Source organism: Acromyrmex echinatior, chromosome 11 (assembly GCF_024713525.1).
Source record: "Acromyrmex echinatior isolate Ae372 chromosome 11, ASM2471352v2, whole genome shotgun sequence".
Taxonomy (NCBI): Eukaryota; Metazoa; Arthropoda; class Insecta; order Hymenoptera; family Formicidae; genus Acromyrmex; species Acromyrmex echinatior.
The window spans coordinates 14,089,326-14,108,094 of NC_141862.1; the positions used below are offsets into that span (position 1 = coordinate 14,089,326).

The 18,769-nt window shown below is 36.3% G+C and overlaps 1 protein-coding gene across 2 annotated transcripts in view; it reads left to right on the plus strand.

The window, feature by feature from the left end:
- Window positions 1–18,769, plus strand: part of LOC105149789 (uncharacterized) — an 80,426-nt gene that overhangs the window by 46,061 nt on the left and 15,596 nt on the right. For both annotated transcript variants that reach the window (XM_011062445.2, XM_011062446.2), the window contains exons 2-3: window positions 8,459–8,513; window positions 12,684–12,899. In XM_011062445.2, coding sequence (XP_011060747.1) covers window positions 8,459–8,513; window positions 12,684–12,899 — 271 coding nt within the window. The remainder of the gene's footprint in view (window positions 1–8,458; window positions 8,514–12,683; window positions 12,900–18,769) is intronic.

An 18,769-nucleotide genomic window follows, 5' to 3' on the forward strand; every position in this document is an offset into this window, starting at 1 on the left:
TCGACGAGCTTGACCTTTTCTTTATTCCCATTGCATTCTTTAATTGCTTTAAGTATTCCCGATTTATCACGAGTTTTATTTCACGCTTCTAAATCTATCTTACGAAAGATATTTCGTAATGCATTTTCTTATTGCAAGCTGCGAGAATGAGTCTTTACTTACATAAAATCAAAGTACAAAAAAATATCATTATTTATTCTGTAATTTTTCTAACGATTGTAATATTATGATAAACTTGGCGCAAATTGGAATCTATAATACGAATCTATAATATGACCGTGTAATGTCTTCTTACATCATTATTAACGGTATTTTCATTGAAAACAATGTTATTGTTCATTCCTGTATATGCATTGCATTGATATTTTATGTAACAATGTTACTAGTAACCAGTGATTAATAAAATTAATGCGTTTCTAATTAAATTAATTTTAAAATTATTAACATGTATTTTCTCTAATTGCAATAACATTATGCATGAATGATTGCATATATGAATTCTTGTGAAAATTGAATTACTTCAAAAATGTTGGCGAGAAATAGTCGCTAAACCTGATAGACTCAGGTCTAGTTTTTCATTTTCTGGTTCATTTATTGGACTTAACCTAATGTAAAAACTGTGTTTCTTTTTTAGTTATCATTAATCATTAAGCTGACACGGTTTTAGTGATAACGTTAAAAGTTATTACAAAATTATCAGTTTAATGACTAATAATAGCTAAAAAAAAAAATACATTTTTTACATTATCATCAGTTTAAGTGAGGTTAAATCTAAACCACAAGTTAATTGGAAAATAAAAAATTGGATCTCACTGCTCTAAACAACAATCTCCAAAGAATTTCCATCTATCTGGTTTGAGATTTTTTTCACGTTAAGCCAGAAACACATAGAAAAACGTAAAATAATGAGACGTAAATGTAAGCGAATTGGCCAATCACAATAAAGAATATAAGGCAATAACCTTACATTTACTCTCTATCGTGATTTAATCGATTCGCTCACTGCTTGCGTCTTAAGCTTAGATTTTTGTAGGCTTTATTAGTCGCTCGGCTTCGATGGGTAATTCAGCATCTTCAGTTGTCTAGAGACAAAAGACAATCCTCTCGAACGATCTCGCGGCGGTGTCCACTGTCCGCCGTCCGGTTGCCGTTGACGTTGATTGGTCGGACACCGGCTACTGGTCCCGGTTGACCCCTAACCCCGGTAACTCGCTCGCCTTTATCGTTTGGAATTGCTGTGTTGGTGGCGAGTTGGTACAACATAGCGCAGCTCCCGCTCGCGGTGGCCTCATGGCTCATCGTCTCTTCTCGTTGTACACGCGCGCGTATAACCGTGTACTACACGCATCTCTCGTGGAGTCGGATGGCTGCACGGTGGGAGCGGAATTCTGTGCGGAGCGACAAACAATTGCCGCCAAGTGGCTTAATTGCAGCCAACTAAACAAATGTTCCAACCGTATCTACTCGTCGAGAATGGCGTTCGCGAAGAGCATGGCTCTTCAGAATCTTCTCTTATGCCCCTCTTTTCTTTTCTCCCCTCGCTCCGCAACAATTCCCTCTCTTATACAGTATACTGGTTCCACATGTCTCTTTCCCCCTCTCGGAAGAGAGGGAACTTATCGTTCCGGAGTCACCGGGGCTCAAGTGAAGAGGAGACTTCTCCGTTCCTCTTTTCTTGTCCCGACTTGTCATGCGTTCCCGCGTACGAATGAATGCGCGTGAATCGAGGCGCGGCTTGCGCTCGTTGTGTTAACGAGACGTGACCTCGGCTGCGATGCGACGAGCGTTACAACAGACTTCTCATCTCCGAGATCATCGTCGAGATCGAGGTAACAGGAGAAGCGGGATCGCATCAGCGGTCGACGCATCCCGGGGATTTTAAGCGGCGCGGCTGTACTCTTAAACTCCGTTTTAGTACTCCGCTCCTTCCGCTCGCTTCTGTCTTCGTCCTCGTGCTGCTTCATGCCTGGAAGACGCCGGGATCGTTTCTCACTCGCTGCAGTCGTCGTAGGTGTATATACGACCGGTCGGTTGCGCGCGCGGCGAGATTCCCATTTATCAGGGTACATCCGCCGGAAGTGGGGCGGCCCCCGTGCGTAGGTGCGACGAAGAAGGAGCGAGAAAGAGAAAGAGCGCGTAGTCGGCTGGAGAAGCGGGGGGAGACTGGGGGATCTTTGTTTATTAATACCTGCGACATCATCGGAGTCCTTGGGCGCGGCGAATGAAATCAGTCTGATACCGATGTGTGTTCCGATTTCGACGCATATTCTCTCTCTATCATCTTACTTACGAATCATCACGAATCATCACAATACGTTAAATTTTTATTTTTAATCTAAGAGGAATTGGTTCGAAAAAATGGAAAAATGACTATTGCAACATATCAATTTATAGTTTGATTATCTGAAAAATAAATTATAATGCGGTTGTTGTTTTTTAAAGTATTAAGAAATGTAAGATGATTCTTGTATTAATAATTTATGCGTGGGGTTAGTTTCTTTGTAAAAAATGCGTATACATCTGCAGCTGAAGAGGATGGAGTTAAGTCGAAACGTACTGTTTTAATATGAATAATAAAATTGTTAGTTATGCACATCCAAACAAATTTGCTCATTTATATTTGTTAGACCTGGGTTGGATTTAATCAATTTATTTTTATAATATATGAAGTCGTTGAAAAGATTTTAATATTTAATGTTTGATATGTTAAATCTATCTTTTCAAAATTTATTGTTATATACACGTTTTAAACTATTAAATATACAACAACAAGTTCTCGCTGTCAACTTTAAATAGATACCTAATGATAGTGATATTAAAATTTCGCGTTTAATTATTTTTTTTTTCATAAGTAAAGTAAGATTAATTAACCTGCATTTCGAGAGCTATATAACAATTCGCAGTTAAACAATTAATTATATTTTTAATTTGAAAATGAACATTGAAGAACTATACATATTTCATCATTGCATGCTTCACTATTTTCATCGTAGTAAAATCGGCACTGAAGCAACCAGAATAATTTGTAAGACTTGGAGATAATATTGTGTCGGAAAGAACGTACCAAGATTGGTTTAAAAGATTTAAAAGTGATTTCGATGAACGATAAATCGCGCTGTGAATAAGCGTTCTTTTGCCGCGGCAAAATATGCCATATGCTGTCTGAAAGATGGCTAAAGGTGATAGATTCGAAAGGCAAATATATGTATATTTTAGTTGAAACGTTTGTACCATTTCATTTATATTAATAGATATACCGAAAAAATATACTGAATTTTAAAAAATAAATATTTGTGTTTGAATAGTATTAAATATAAACAATAAGAAATTTATTAGAGTATTAAATATACTAAATGTAAACATATTTATATATACATATATTTGGTACAAGAATTTAATTTGACTTTAATCATTTTTTTATCGAATAAATATTTATTTACGGTAAATAAATATTGAGTTGGTATTAAACATTTATTGAAAAAAAAAAACATTAAGATTTACCAAGTTTTTTCAGAGTATATTTTCGAAAAAATGCGAGAACTTATTTATACACCTACTATTTTAGAAATCAGTTAGAAATCAGCCGTGAAAAATATGGCGTTTCAAAAATGTACGCCGTATAACACTGAAGTATTATCCGAGTACCGTTTGTCTCGGACGTCGAGTTTCCGCGTGTGTAACGTGAATTCCACGCGGCTTCCTATATCTATCGCTCCGTCGCCTCCGCGTCCTTGTCGTAAATTAAACGCAACAATTCGCAGATATCCTGACGTGCGGGATAACTTGTAACGATCGTATCGACGGTATCAATTACTAGAAACCGCTGCGGAGCTCGATCCGCGCGTCGCCGCATCGACTCCTTCCTTCCCAGAAGGTAACCCGCCGCGATTATCTTTAATGGCAAACACCTTGACGGTGTGCCAAGCCGAGCGAGATTGGCCGCGGTGAGATCGAGAGACCTCCGGGACAAGCGCGGCACAGTTGATCGCGAGGCGATTCTTGAAATCGCAAAGGCGGGGCCTTAGATCGCTAGAATCTATCCGAGAGTTTCCCGCTGAGACGAAATTGCGATACAAGTTTTATTTTCCACCTGCATTTCTATTTTATATCTCAGGTTTATATATACTTTTATCTGCACGCTCTCCCATCTGGACCTTTATCTTTCTCTCATCTGACTCCTCGGTTCGGATTACAAAAGGGACTCATAATCGATAGGTACTCGTACCTATAGATACTTCCGCGACCAGGTCCGCGAAAATCATGCTATATTAAATTCTTAATGAAAGATTCTTAAAATAACCTTCCGTGAGTGCGCAGCTGGAAATCAACAGTGTAGCTGGCAGGAGGAAAGGGGAGAGAAAAGTGAGAGAGAGAAAAATAGAGTAAGACGCCCAGCCAATAAATTCCACCGATTATTAAACAGATTCTGTGCCCGGCTTCTAATATGAACCTCTGAATGCGCCGTTCCATCAATCCGTTTCGTCCGAAAAAACATAGCTAACACTAAAAACAAAGTGTGGAAATAAAGATTCATACAACGAAAATGTATATATGTTATAAAATATATAAATATTATATAATTCTAACTAAAATGGAGTCAAGGTCAATAAAGTAAAGGAATAAAGTTAGTACCGATAAGACATATCAAATTTATTAAAATCTAATAAGATTTAATCTCATCCAATAATTCTAAGTTAATGTATTATGCTATATTAATATAAAAAAAAAAACGAAATCATATATATCAACATAAATGAAGCAATACGAATAAAATTCACAATATTTCGGAACACTGCAAGCTTCGTGCTTGTTCCTGTATTCAAACGTAACTATAAAATCGTCAATTTGTAGTAAAGTATATTTTTTTATAGTAGAATACCAAGAATATTCTTTGCAGGCTCGTCCCCCTTTTCCTTCGCACACGCACGTAGAAGGTGACCATTCGTCGTAAAAAAAAAAAAAAAAAAAAAAAAAAAACCCGTGGCGCGACGCGACATTTCGTCGCGATTGGATCTCCACGTCGCCTCTCATGATTTCCACGTTCGTGCGCGAACGATGCCGGGCTCGTCGGAATTTCTCGGTTACATCATCACAAGTTTTTGCGGCGCCCGCGCCGCGCACACCGACGTCCGACGTCCGACATGTATGCGACGTTCTCGCGCTCGCACCAGCTTGCACGCCGCCTATGTCCTACAAGCCCGCTGGACAAAGTTGTGGCCGGTATCAATTGGCCGTGCTCTCCGCGTTGTATACCGGTCGACCTTCTGGAGTTGCAACACGAGACCTGACACAGATAGAAGAGACTGCGCCTGCTTCAGCAGCGAACACACTGCGAACACACAGCGAACCAGTCGGCCCAGGCATCGCTCAGGCTAACGTAGTGCATGCCTTGCGAAACTGCCGGCAGGCCAACCGGCCGTTCGTTTCAACGGGGAAAAACCCGTTAATTTCGTCGGGATAAAATCAATCAAAGTTAGATAGAATCACGCTGCTAGAGCCTGGAAGATCGCTACGACTCGCCACGACCGGTGAGCGATTAGCGGTGGATCGATTAGAGTGTGGCGCGCGAAGCGATGCCATATCACGGAGCGCGGAGAACGCTTCGCACTGCTCTTTTCGATGAAAAACGACTCGACCATATAGAGGTGATCCTCTGTCCGACGAGCCTCGGCCTTATTCCCTCAAAACGACCCTGACCACTCGATCTCGGCCAGTGGCGTAAACAGAGGATGATTTTTTTTTTTTAACTTAAAACGAGCCGTATAGAAATCCGCTTACGTGTCAAAAGTAATGTAACCATTACATTTTGGGAAATGTATTGAGAGAGAAGTATTTCATATTTGTGACTATAGGTAATTGCATAGTAAAATATTGCATAGTGTAATTATGATTAAGAAACGTCACAATAATAATTGTTTCTATCAACTTTTCTAGAGTAAATCTCACTCTTAAAGAATTGAAAATTGAACCACTGTTTTCCGAGACTGGCTCAATTCTCGTTCTTTAGAGTGAGAGTCCATTTTAACGAATTTAAAGAATGTACAATACTTATAGTTCTATATACAAAAAAACATATACTTGGCATCGAAAACACGACTTGTTTATAATAACAACAAAAAAGAGTTCTTGTAATTCTGTAATTATTTTATCATCGAATTATAGTCTCAAACACTTCTTTTTTTAGAGTGTTATCGAATATATAATAAAATTTATGTACATGCGTTATCATGGTGTTGCTGCAGCGAAAGTAGAAGCTTACGGAAAAGATGATGATTTTACGGATTAATTTTCCGTTATAACGACCCGTTATAACGGCCATTATCTATGCATATACTTACATTTATGCGTTATTACGAAAGGGAGTTATGTCAGAACATTTTTTTTTACATGTACGCGGTAATTAATAATTTCCTAATGAACGTAAAGCTAATTGCGGCGTCTGCATAATTATTTCTCGCTCAGTGGACGATCTTATTTCGCCAGGCTATGTTTAGATGAGATTTTTGTACACGTATACATGATGCTTAAGTTGGAGACAGACTGACCGCGTTGATCGTGAAAGGGTTGAGAGGCGGTGCTCGTTTGTGCTACTGATCTGAGATTCTCGACGTGCGTCACCTTCGCAACGCGACGCAACGCCGAGGCGTAAGCAATTTGCGTTTCGACGAATCGCGAGTCGCCACCAGCTCTTGATCTGGGACAATAAAGTCCACGGTCTTCCTGTGGGCGTATGGTAACGCGAATAGCCTTCGATAGCTTCTTCTTGATTGTATATCTTGGACCGCGACTCAATAGTAACAACTTATTGAATTCTATTGAATTTCTTTTTATTTTTATATACATGTAAGAATGAATATATATATATATATATATATATATATATATATATATATATATACGTGAAATATATTAATAAGAAATTAATTAATTAAGGAATAATATTAAAAAAACAAAAACAAATCTATAATGACTTCAATACAAAATACTTAATTTTATTATTATGTATGACTATACAGTGTGATTCAATATTAGATATAATACATAGGAAAAAAACGAAATAGTTCTGACTTCTTTTTTTTTTTTAATGAAATATAATGCCATAATAACTAATGAAATATTGTTGATGTGACATTAAAAAGTACACATTCAAAAATTCTTCGATAAAATCGCACTTGTGAACAATACGCGGTATCATCATTGCCATTATTAAATGGTATTCTAATGAAATAGTTCTTTGAATGCAAGTCGTTGAGTTCGAAGATGAAAGTAAATGAGAATGCATCTCGATAGTACAATTTTTAGTTTTGTAGAAAAATTAATTTTATAATTCCTGGAAGAGTTGTATATATTTAAATACAAATTTAAGGACAATAGCACTCAACTATGTATTATAAAGTTACAATAAAAACATGAATAAATAAATTATATAAAAAAATAAAATAATATTTACTACAGTTACATCATTTACTATCAAATGATTAATATTTTTTAGTAATTTATGTAACTGAACTTCATATAATTCAGCTTTTTTGGAAAGAATGTTATATTAACCTACATGACTAAAGATGTAAAAAAACGATATTTTTTACTTCGGAGAAAAGTATCAAATAAAAAACTAGGTTTTTACTGTAAAAAAAAAACGATATTTTTGAAAATCACATAAAATTCATGATAAATATGTAGAAGAAAAAATAGAATTCATTTTTCTTGTTATTTCGATACTTTTTAAAACTTTTGTCTGTATAATTTTATATTGAAGCGGAAATATGTATTATTGACTGTTGCAATTCTTGATGAGTTGATAATAGATTAATAACTCTATTTATGTTGCTTGCACTCTTTGCATTCAGCATCTGTGCTTCCTTTTTTTTTCAACGCCCGAATCTATTTTTCTAATCATATCGCTTTAAGTGCAAAAATTTCAAGCAATGACCTGGATGACTAAAAAAAATATCCGAGTATAAAAACCTGTCAAAGCCGAAGGAAAAAAAAACCATTAATTTTCGAGTTTTTTACCCTAAAATTCTAGTATTTTTCCGTCGTTTACATCTCTATACATGACAAAATAAGTACAGATTTTCACGTACGTATTCACACGTACTGCGTCAATTATACGAAATCGTGGACTAATCAAGAACGAATTTGCTCATTCTCTATGTTAATACATAAAGAAGACTCTTATCGAAATGACATGGAGGTTGCATAGCAAGACTAAATAAGGCCGCGAAGCATCTGGCCCTGCGTAATGATGCGGTTACGCGGCGGCTGCGTTCGCGCGGTATTATCATAACGGGCAGTTGCGGAAAATGAGTTTCACGAACTTTTAAACGCGTCGCGAGAGTTCCGTCCCGTTCGCTTTCGTACCTTGCAGCCCAGGGCGAAATCGTACGACTGCTATATAGCACGACTCGAGTGGAAAACGCTTTGGTACCTAACGGTGGCTTTCTATCTGTTGCAGGAGAACATCTCGACCCCGGAGCCCGCCGACATATCCGAGGACGATCACTATCCAAGTGAGTAAAACCTTTCATTATCTATATATCCTATACGTAGCGTAAACCTTGCCGAGCCTCCTTACGGTGGTGTCCCCCCTTCGAACCTTCACCCGGTCGTAATCCTTACGAAACAAAGTGCAGAGATGTATGTCTGCCGCGTGCGTGAACAAAGTTTTTACCACTCGACACGATCCGTTCTGTCGAGTGCGTTACTCGTATCTTTCTCGCATATCTTTTCGCCGTCGCGGAGGGTCAGGTCGCAACCGTTTCGGGAATCTGACCCGAATTCTACGGCGGCGTCGCACGTTTTTACATTATTGAACCGTGTCGTGAATGATTTAAACGTCACTCCGTCCGCTGTGTCATGCCGCCGCGCGACCGGTTCTCCGCCTCACCCTTTCTCTTTCCCTCTATCACCCCTTTCACTCCGCAGGCCGAACTGTTCGCCGACTAATAAATCTCTGCTCTCGTCATCGCGCGGCCGAAGCGCCCGTCCGCCGTGTGTCACCGCTAATTCCGCCGCTTGGACGAACAAACGGAACCGCGCCCGCGCGATACGCTAGAAAATCTGTGAATTGTCCCTTTGAACTATCCGGTCCGATTATGTGCGGCTGTACGCCCGCGCCGACTATACGCGGGAACTATACGTGGAACATCGTTATTTCAGTCATTCCCAAATGGAATTTGCGCGAATTATAGTAAGCTCGTATATATTGTTCATCACCGCCGCTGCTGCCGCTGCCGTGGATTATTATAATAAGCTAAATTAGTGACAGATCGAATTTCGTCCGCCACGTGTTCTAATCCTAAGTAAACATATCTCGAAACAGACGTTGATATGTTTCGTTAACTTTTATTTAATCCTCCGCTGGCAATATGAACTTTTAATACCGCAGGCTTTTGCATGACGGATAACACATAGCGAATCTACCCATCAAAATCCTTCCTTTTCTCTCATTTCATGGAAAAGAAGAATTTTGATTGATTAATTTTTTTGCATTTTGCATTATGCATTATGCGTTATGCAAAAGTCTGCGATCTTAACTCTCTTCTGTCAACAATGTAGAGGTTTTCGAGAAACAAAACAAATTTTTTATTGTTCCGGATTATAAAAATCAGACAAAATTAATATACTCTTGTCAAAGCTTTAACAATAAGTTTTTACCATTATAGAAATTGAATTGTATTTCACTTATTTTTTTTTAGAGATTTAAAATTTACCAAAATTCACAATCAAAATGTTGATGGTGTCTTTAAAGACTAGTTGCCAATGAAAAAAAGAAGTCGAAACTTCTTTGATTTTTGTGTAGACTACTTAGATATATGCGCATCATAAAGTAGATAAGATGTAAATGTTAAATTGTTACTAAACAATCTGAATTAATCAATTATTGAAAAGAAAATGAAAATGGATTATTTAAAATAAGTTAAATGGAAAGATTAAATTTTTCTGCGGATGAAATGGGTTACTTGCAGTGAATCGAATATTCTTTGAACATTTCTCGGTAAATCCTTGTAGGATCTCAGACGGTAATAAATCAAGGTATAATAATCTAAAGGTTAATGCCGGCTATTCGATTCTGATGTACGTACGTTCGCGGCAGCTCGCGTGGCACGGATCGATATAACGAATTAGTAGTATCGAGCGCGTTACTCGGCATTTGATTACGGTTTCACGACGTACAGAAGAGCGGCTCGTCTTCGGCGTGCAGAGAGGAACGGACATGTATGGTGCCGCGTTACATGCGCAGTGTGCGGTCAGATAAAAAAAAAAAAAGACGGAATCAATGATTTCGTGAGAGGAGCAAGAAATACATGTACATGGCACACATATATGTATATACAGACACCGATCTAAATGTTCAATTGAGCTTGTCTTTGACCAAATTCCTTTGAATGACGAGTCTCTTTAAGAGTGGAAACCATCTAGTTAAAACGTGCTGACAGATCATAATGCGAAACAGATTGAAAATCTTTACTGGTACGAACCAACGATAAACTATTATCGTAGAGAAAATTGTAAAAGTTATAGCACGTTTGGCGTTTAAGTTTCTTACATAGAAAGAAGTTTTGCTGAAATATTTAAAAATTTAGCTAAATATAGGTCTAAAAATAGTTTTATAGGACATTCAAACTGAGTGTCTAGAATGTCAAAACTTTTTGCAGTATTGTTTATCATGCTTGAGTTTCCTACAATAATTATTTCGATGATTCAACAAAAATTAATTTTTTTAGATCTACATCTGTATTTTTGATATGGTATACAAATTTGAAAATTTTATTGTACCATCAATAAAATAATTATATCGAAAACAAAAAAATAATGAGCAATACTGCAAAAAGTTTTTAACATTTTAGCAGTTTGAGTATTTTATATAATTTTCGTAATCCAACAAAATTATACTTCAACACAACATTCATTCTTTCCATGTATTATACGATAGAACATTCTTGTGAAGAAATATCGTTTTGTATTACCTACACCCTTTGGATCGTTGTTTCCGTAATCTTCTTTTCTTTTTCATTCACGCGATTTGAATGTCACGCGTTTAACACACTGCACTTTGATTCTTTCGTTAGATAACTATCCTGATTCGTAAGTTTTAAATGCTTTCCTCCACTCTATCTCGAATAATACTCGAGGAGTCGCGCGTAAGGCCACGACTGTAAGCGATAAGCAATGAGCTACGACTTGTGAATGGTTGAATTTGTTTATTAATCTTTTTAATTTTACTCTTGTTTCATATTATACATGTATGAAGATAAATTCTCATTTATTACATTTGTAATAAATTAATCTTACAAAAACCAATTTTAGAGATTTATCAGAATTCAGATATTTCAAGATCAATGTCGATATTGTTAGGAAACATATTCCACGTCATGCATTACTCATCGAGTCATCGCTCGTCATTCGCCAATATGCACGCGATCTTCCTGCTTATATCAATCACGTACGTTTTTGGCAACTATCGCTATCGACGCCTTATTTTTCGTTTGTGTTGCTTAAATTGCGTTGTTTACTCGACAGCGCAGTTGACGTAAGCTTTGCAAAAAAAATCTGATAATAGCTACTAAATGTTAAGTGGAAAAATTTCAATTAAACGTTCCATTAATGCAATCAGAAATAATTTTACTTTTCTATAAATATTTAATAATTATTACCAAATATAATTTAATTAACTGTTTGATAATGATTTCTAAATATTTAGAAAGTGAAATTATATTTGATTATATATATATATATATATATATATATATATATATATATATATACACACATATATTACACATAATCCAACATTTGATTGAAATAATTTCACTCGATGTTTGGTAACTATTACCAGACTTTTTTTTCAGTGTGAGGATCATAGAATACAAAAAGGCGTACGTCATCGCTCATTCTAAGGTATCAGTTCGATCGGTGCATCAAGATGACAAGTCACGGCATGCGCTAAGACTGGCTTGTAGATCTCGCCAGGTTCCTCAGTAGTCTCCGGTGAATATCTGACGAAGCAAGTCGTGTAGACAGGACGTCGTTAATCGCGCCGTCGAATTCTACCGCGACGCTGATCAATAATACAACAACCGATATCCCTCGGCCAGCTCGATCGCACTGGAGGATAAATCAATGGCGCATACTTCGACGGGAAGTTAATCGTAGACTCACTTACTCGGGGGTTTAATCCGTCGTGGCCGCGGGGTTGGTTAGTTTTTATCGGAGCCCGTGTAAATTACTCGATCGATTAATAATCGTAAACGGTCCAGCGCCAGCTGTGACGGTCGAGCTATGTGGCCTGCCGGCCAGCCGATTTATCAGTTTCGGGTAATTAAACCTGTTGCGTTATTAAATCGAGGATGTCAACGACGTTATTGTTTTGTAAGCTTAATTTATTCGGGCACGATTCGCCCGGGGCTCGCTTCACGAGCTCAGGTAGCTGATAAGTGATAACAGCCTCCGGCGTACGAGGCCAGCCACCGGAGATAGATGACGAATGTTTGCGATTCGTTTGCGATATAAGATCACGTCCGGTCGTATGACTCCACTCTCGTATGAGCAAGGACTCCCGTTTGCGGGAAAGAATGCCCTCGAGTCTTGCATGCGTAGTGCGTACGGCGGGTTATCGTTTACATATATAGTTTTCTAACTTGTTTCAAGCCTTCAATTGTCATTTTTAATTTTGACAGCCACACTCATGAAAGATCCGGATAAGTTGAAGCTGATGCTGCTCGCGTGGAATTATAATCTCCAGGCACAGGCGCAAGCACAGGTCCAGGCTGCCAACGCGGCTCTCTCGCCAAATAACTCATCGACTACCACAGCTACTACTGTTGGCACACCAATCACCAGCCAATCAGCCATTTCCACGGCAAACAACACTATTAACAACTCCACGCTCACAGGTAATACCTTATTTCATCGGCTTGCATATGCGGTGTTTTCGAGCGTGTCACGATGTCCTAAGCTATATGCGAATGTATTCGCAAATTGCGTATAAAATGTTAAGAACCAAATGGCGTTTTTAACCTTTACAGGACGAGAAAGGCATTACAGCGGCGCTGAAACAGTGTCATATTTTAGAGGCAAGAAATACAATGAAATATTGAATTATAAGTAACAAATCTTGCTCAAGGAAAAGAGATTTTAAAAATAGACCTACGTTCTTTAATGTTTAAATGCCCTTTTTGCAAATTAATTTAGTAGAATGATTTTTAATCAGGGTTGTTAGCGATCAGGGAAATTAGGGATAACCGGGAAAAGTCAGCGAAATTATTATCAAGGAATTTATTAATCTAAGATAAAATTAAATGACTGTAAAATTCTAAGTTTAAGTATAAATTTTATTTCTTTAAAAATTATGAAATAGAATTTTTTTAATTTTTTGTAGTACAAATATTTTTTTTTAATTTTGCAGTGAACAATTTGCTAGAAAACTATTAATAGACATTGTTAAAAAGAAAAAACTTAACTTTGCAAAAATCAAAATATGTATTAAATATGTATGATGAACATTTCGTAAATTATTTCTAATTAAAATTAATTAAAATGATAATTGGAACATAAAGTGTTTTAATGAAATGATTAATGCCAGTATTCGTCTTATATTTAAGGCTTAATTAAATTTATTTTAAGTGCTCTACGAATTATTTTATTGGCTACTGAGCATCTAAAGAAAATTTAAGGAAGCCTTGAATATAAGGTGCGAGTATGAATATGGACAAAAATCTCAATAAGTAATGTACAAAACAAAGCTACATATGTATCCGTTTCTCGTAATTCATTTGTTTTTTAATTTATCGCGTATCAGTAGTCGTATGTTTCACTTAACGTTTGCAATACACTCACTGCAAGTCGTATCGTATTATTATTTATATTTTTAACTTATTCTTTAAGATAAATAATTTTTTCAATGTGAATATTTTTTCTTTGTACTGTTTATAAAATAAAATATTTAATATTTTTTTTTTGTTTTTACTCAGAGAATTTGTCAGGTTTTATATAGTCAGGGAATTTTTTCCGAAAAAAGTAACCGAGAAAACCAAGAAAAGTCAGGTAAATTTTTTTTCATTTTCGCTAACAATCCTGAAATTATACGTTAGAGAAGAAAAAAAATTTCTTTCGGAAAAAGTAGTTGTGCTCAAATATCTGAAAATTTAACTAAATATAGATCTTAAAATGATTTTATTTCATTATATAACAAATTTGATTATATATCAAAATAATTATGTAATATTACGCTTAAACTGATTGCAAGAATGTCAAATTTTTTTCTAATATTGTTTCATACATAATTTTTTTGATAGTTTGGCAGGCAAAATTATTTTCAGGTTTATATCTAGCTAAATTTTTAGATGTTTTAACAAAATTGTTTTTTCCATATATTTGTGCTTTGAGATGCATATAAATGATCTTAAAGATCTGCACTAGATGAATTTTTTCTCCCTTTATATTTTCTACAATATTTCAAACAAAAATATTCGAAACTTTCCTCGTTTTTTCTTTTACTTCAGCTTTTACAAGTTCTTATTATGAAACCATATATCTTAGAATTTAATGTCATTGACTATTTTCAATGACTATCAATGAAGGAGAATCAGTATCGCAGCTGGTCGCATTACGTGCAGTTTCAGCCACTTTGCTTATGTGATTGCGAACGTCACGGTATACGAAATAAAAAAAAAGAAACAAAAAAAAAAGATTTGCTTCGCGAAATCGACAGGCGAGACGTTTAACGGAATCCATTACGGGACGAAAGATGTCTAGACGTCTTTCTTTCTTTCTTCTTCGTCGCGAAAGGAGTCGACGAAGTTACGTACGCCAACGTCCCATTGATGTCGTTCTGACTGACGAAATCCCACTTATGAAAAGAACCTTGCTCCGCCTGGCGTAAGCGCAGCCGGGGGCTTTAATGCTCAAGTTTTGCGTCCTTCTCGCACGTTTGACGCGCGGCGCGGCTCTGCTCGGCGGAGTGAATTGCAGGTTTCGCGGGGCCAAGGTGTACCGGCCATTTAGCTCGTAAAGTTTTGTCGTCGTGCGCGACGTGACTAATGGATCGCCAACCTAGGACGTATCCCGTGGCGTAGAAAGAGCAATTCGACGCGCGTCTCATTTGCCTATGTGTATTTGTAATCGTGTACGCGAGCGGTACTCGCCTCTCCTCGCCGTTTCACACCCACGCATTCCGGCGAAATCCGCGCCAAGAGGGTGAATCGCGGGGGTGAGACGCGTCCGTGACAATCCTTGTGCTTTTCCCCGCCAGCGATGAATCAGTGCGGGCAGAAAGCCGCACGCTAGAGACGAGGAATGCAACCGATATCTTTGAGCATCAATACTCTCGGAATTGGCGATGCGAATGCGGTGTGCATTGTTGTACGTCATCCTCGTTCATTAATTCTTACGTAATCGCCATAGAAACTCGCATTCTTTCGCAATACTGCAATCTTGTTTAAGCAGTGTCTGTTAAAACTTGATTTTTTTTTAGATCTATCGTTCGATTTTTTATATTTTAATAATTTAACCTTTATAAGATGGAAAAGCCATTGCATTTTAAAAAATATCGACGTGGATTTAACACTATGCGGTGTCTACATAATTCTCACTGCGTTTGGTACTGCTATTAACATCAAAATGATGTAGATTTAACACTATGAGTTTTAAATCCACATACAAATATTTTTTAGAGTATATACAGTGGCGCTGAAACTGTTACATCATGAGGCAATAAATACAATAAAGTAATCTTCATAAAGGAAAAACTGAGATTTTAAAAATAGATGATATTTTCAAGATTTTAAATTGAACAATAGCTTAACGAGATGTTCCTTTGTTTCGATAACATTTCTGGTTTCATGTTATGTGTGTTAAATTAATTTTGGATTACACGATCAATTGTATTATACACTGAAGAGGATACAATAATCCCAGGATCGAAACATCTATAACTTAATATTCAATACATTTATTTCGATACACAAATATCTTATGGTGGCTCACATATTTGGCTTTATTTCATTCTATTGATTTATTCTTTGGAGCCTTTACTCAAAATTTGAACTTAAAAATAGATCTTCACTTTCTGATAGCTTTTTCTGCCTGCCTTTTTTTTGTTTCTTACAATATTAAAGTGTCGATATCTTTATAATGTTAAAATATCGTTTGTATTTCCGATTAACTAGAGAAGGCATACGCCTAAGACATCTTGTACTTTGATACCTCGTGCTCGAGCGGCCTGGTTGAACACAGAGCCGAGTCATGTGAATGGGAGCGTCGAATGTAATGCGGTAATTGTGTCGGTCGATGGACATTGAAAGTTGAATATCGAAAATCGCAGAGTGGACGCACGGAAAGGCCATTAGTCGAACTATTACGATGTCGTAAGTGGATCCATCAAAACGATTTTGAATTATCTGTATTATTGATGCTTGTACAAGCTATTTTTTCTAATGCAAAGAGCAAGAATTGTTATGATTTTTAGTAAAGTCGTATTATGTAAAAATATTAAACGTATATGAAAATATTACGTGTATTTATAATAATTATAAACCGTATAAAATTTAATGAAGCTAGTAATTTTTCAATCAAATTTGATTTTAATTAAAATTTTATAAATCTAATGCATTCGCATTTTTAATAAAAAGATTAAGTCTTTTTATTTAATTAATTCTCGAGAGCTCGATTTTATTCTATATTGTTTAAATCCTTTTTATTCATAAAATATCAAAATTAACATTTCGCGAATTGCGTGTATCTGTAATCAAGAATTGGTTAATTATTCTACAAACTCAACGCTTTTTTTCGTTAAATAAACCATGTTATACGCAAAGCGTCCTCGTCGGCGAAAGAAATACGCGTGTTAATTGTCACGCGCGTGACAATCCTTAATATCGCGATAATCGCGTAACGATCTCCAAGGCGCCGAACGTTTGCACGCGGTACTGCATGCTCTCGGGATTCTGTTGTTCAGTTAGGTTGCGGAAGGATAATTCACCGTACCCCTCTATCTCTTCCACCTATCCTCCCTGGCAGCTATTTGAAACTGGTTTTGAAGCGGGCCTCTATATCTCGGACGTAGTCATTGCGTAATGAACCAGCCATCGGCCGCGAAGAGACGAGTAGATATATATATATATATATATATATATATATATATATATTTATATAGTATATGTATATATGCGTACTATATGCGCATACCTACACATTCACCGCACAACGGACAGACCTCTCTTCTCTCTCATCGCACCATCCCTCCCTCCCTCCCTCCCTCCCTCCCACGTGATGACCATCACAGATTCCACATCTTGCACGGAGGACTTCTCTCACCGCGGAGTCCGTCCACTTCGTAGACATGCGTTTCGCAAATCGATTTCTCGATGGAGCCGCTTCTTCTGCCGCACCATCACGAGCGGGAAAAGCGACAGGAGTCGACGGTTTGCCGGTCGCAAGTTGCAAGTCCGCGATTCGATCTGAGCCCCGATCTCTCGATGTAATCTCGCACCGCGGGATTCGCATTTTCAACCAAGGATTTCGTTGTTTGTAATTTTGTGCACGTCTCATTTTAGTCTAATTTAATACAATCGAAATATTGTAATTTCTTAAAATTCAGTAATATATATATATATATATATATATATATATGTATTTTTTTTTTAAATATACTTGCATGTAATATAAGGAAAGAATGATTTTGTCGAAACATTAAAAAATTTATATAGATACAGTTCTAAAAATAATATTCAATCAATTTGAGCGTTCTACATAATTATTTTTATAATCTGAAAAAATTATTTTCAGATGTCAACTAATTCAATTTTTAAATATTGTATTTTAGCAAAGTCGTTCTTTCTATGTATACACGTATCATGTATAAATTAGATATCGTTTCATATTTGAAGAATATTTATATTAACATAATTTTTTATATCGATGAAGAAAATAATTTTTTTGAAAATAAGTTGCGAAATAACAATAATCTTATTCAAAAAATCTCTAGATTGTGGAAATCGATGAAGTTTCTCGATAACGTTACTTTATCTACTTGTGATATTGTGATAAAAAAAGAGACACGACGAGACTGCGAGAACATCTTAGTTTCTCATCTCTTAATGCACTCTGCGGTAGAGTCGGCGTAATATTTATAATTTACAACAGACGCGCAACTTTCCCCAACGGGCGCATATTTACGCCGCGATTATACTTGAGACATATCACAAAATCACAATATCTTAAATATGACTGCTTCCGGATCTGAGTCATATATCAAGACAATCATATATAACATTTGATTTAAATATTTATTTTTAAAGATCGTCTTTTCGATAATAATGAACATTCTATTTCAAATATGTTTAACTTTAAATCATTAACAGCATTTAAATATACATTTAAGAATAATCATAGAATCTGTATATCAATTATTTGTCTTCATATAGTAGAAAATAAATTAATAAAAAAAAATGTGTGCATAAATTGACTAGAAATATAGCTAAAGACTCAAAAGAATCGTTACGTAAAAGACTTTAGAAGTTTTCGAGTTAGCGCGAAATAACGAATGAAGAAATAAAAATGAAAAAGTCTGAAATATTATTGGATTATTATCGGAAATTAAATTGATAATATAAAAATAAGTTAAATAAATTAAGATAATAATATGAAGAAAAATTCATTTAATTGTCAAGAATAATCGTCTAAAAGTATAAACTGAGAAGAGAACTTCCGAATTCTCTTTCACGACACGGGCACGCACATGCCATCACGCGCAACGTTCTACTAT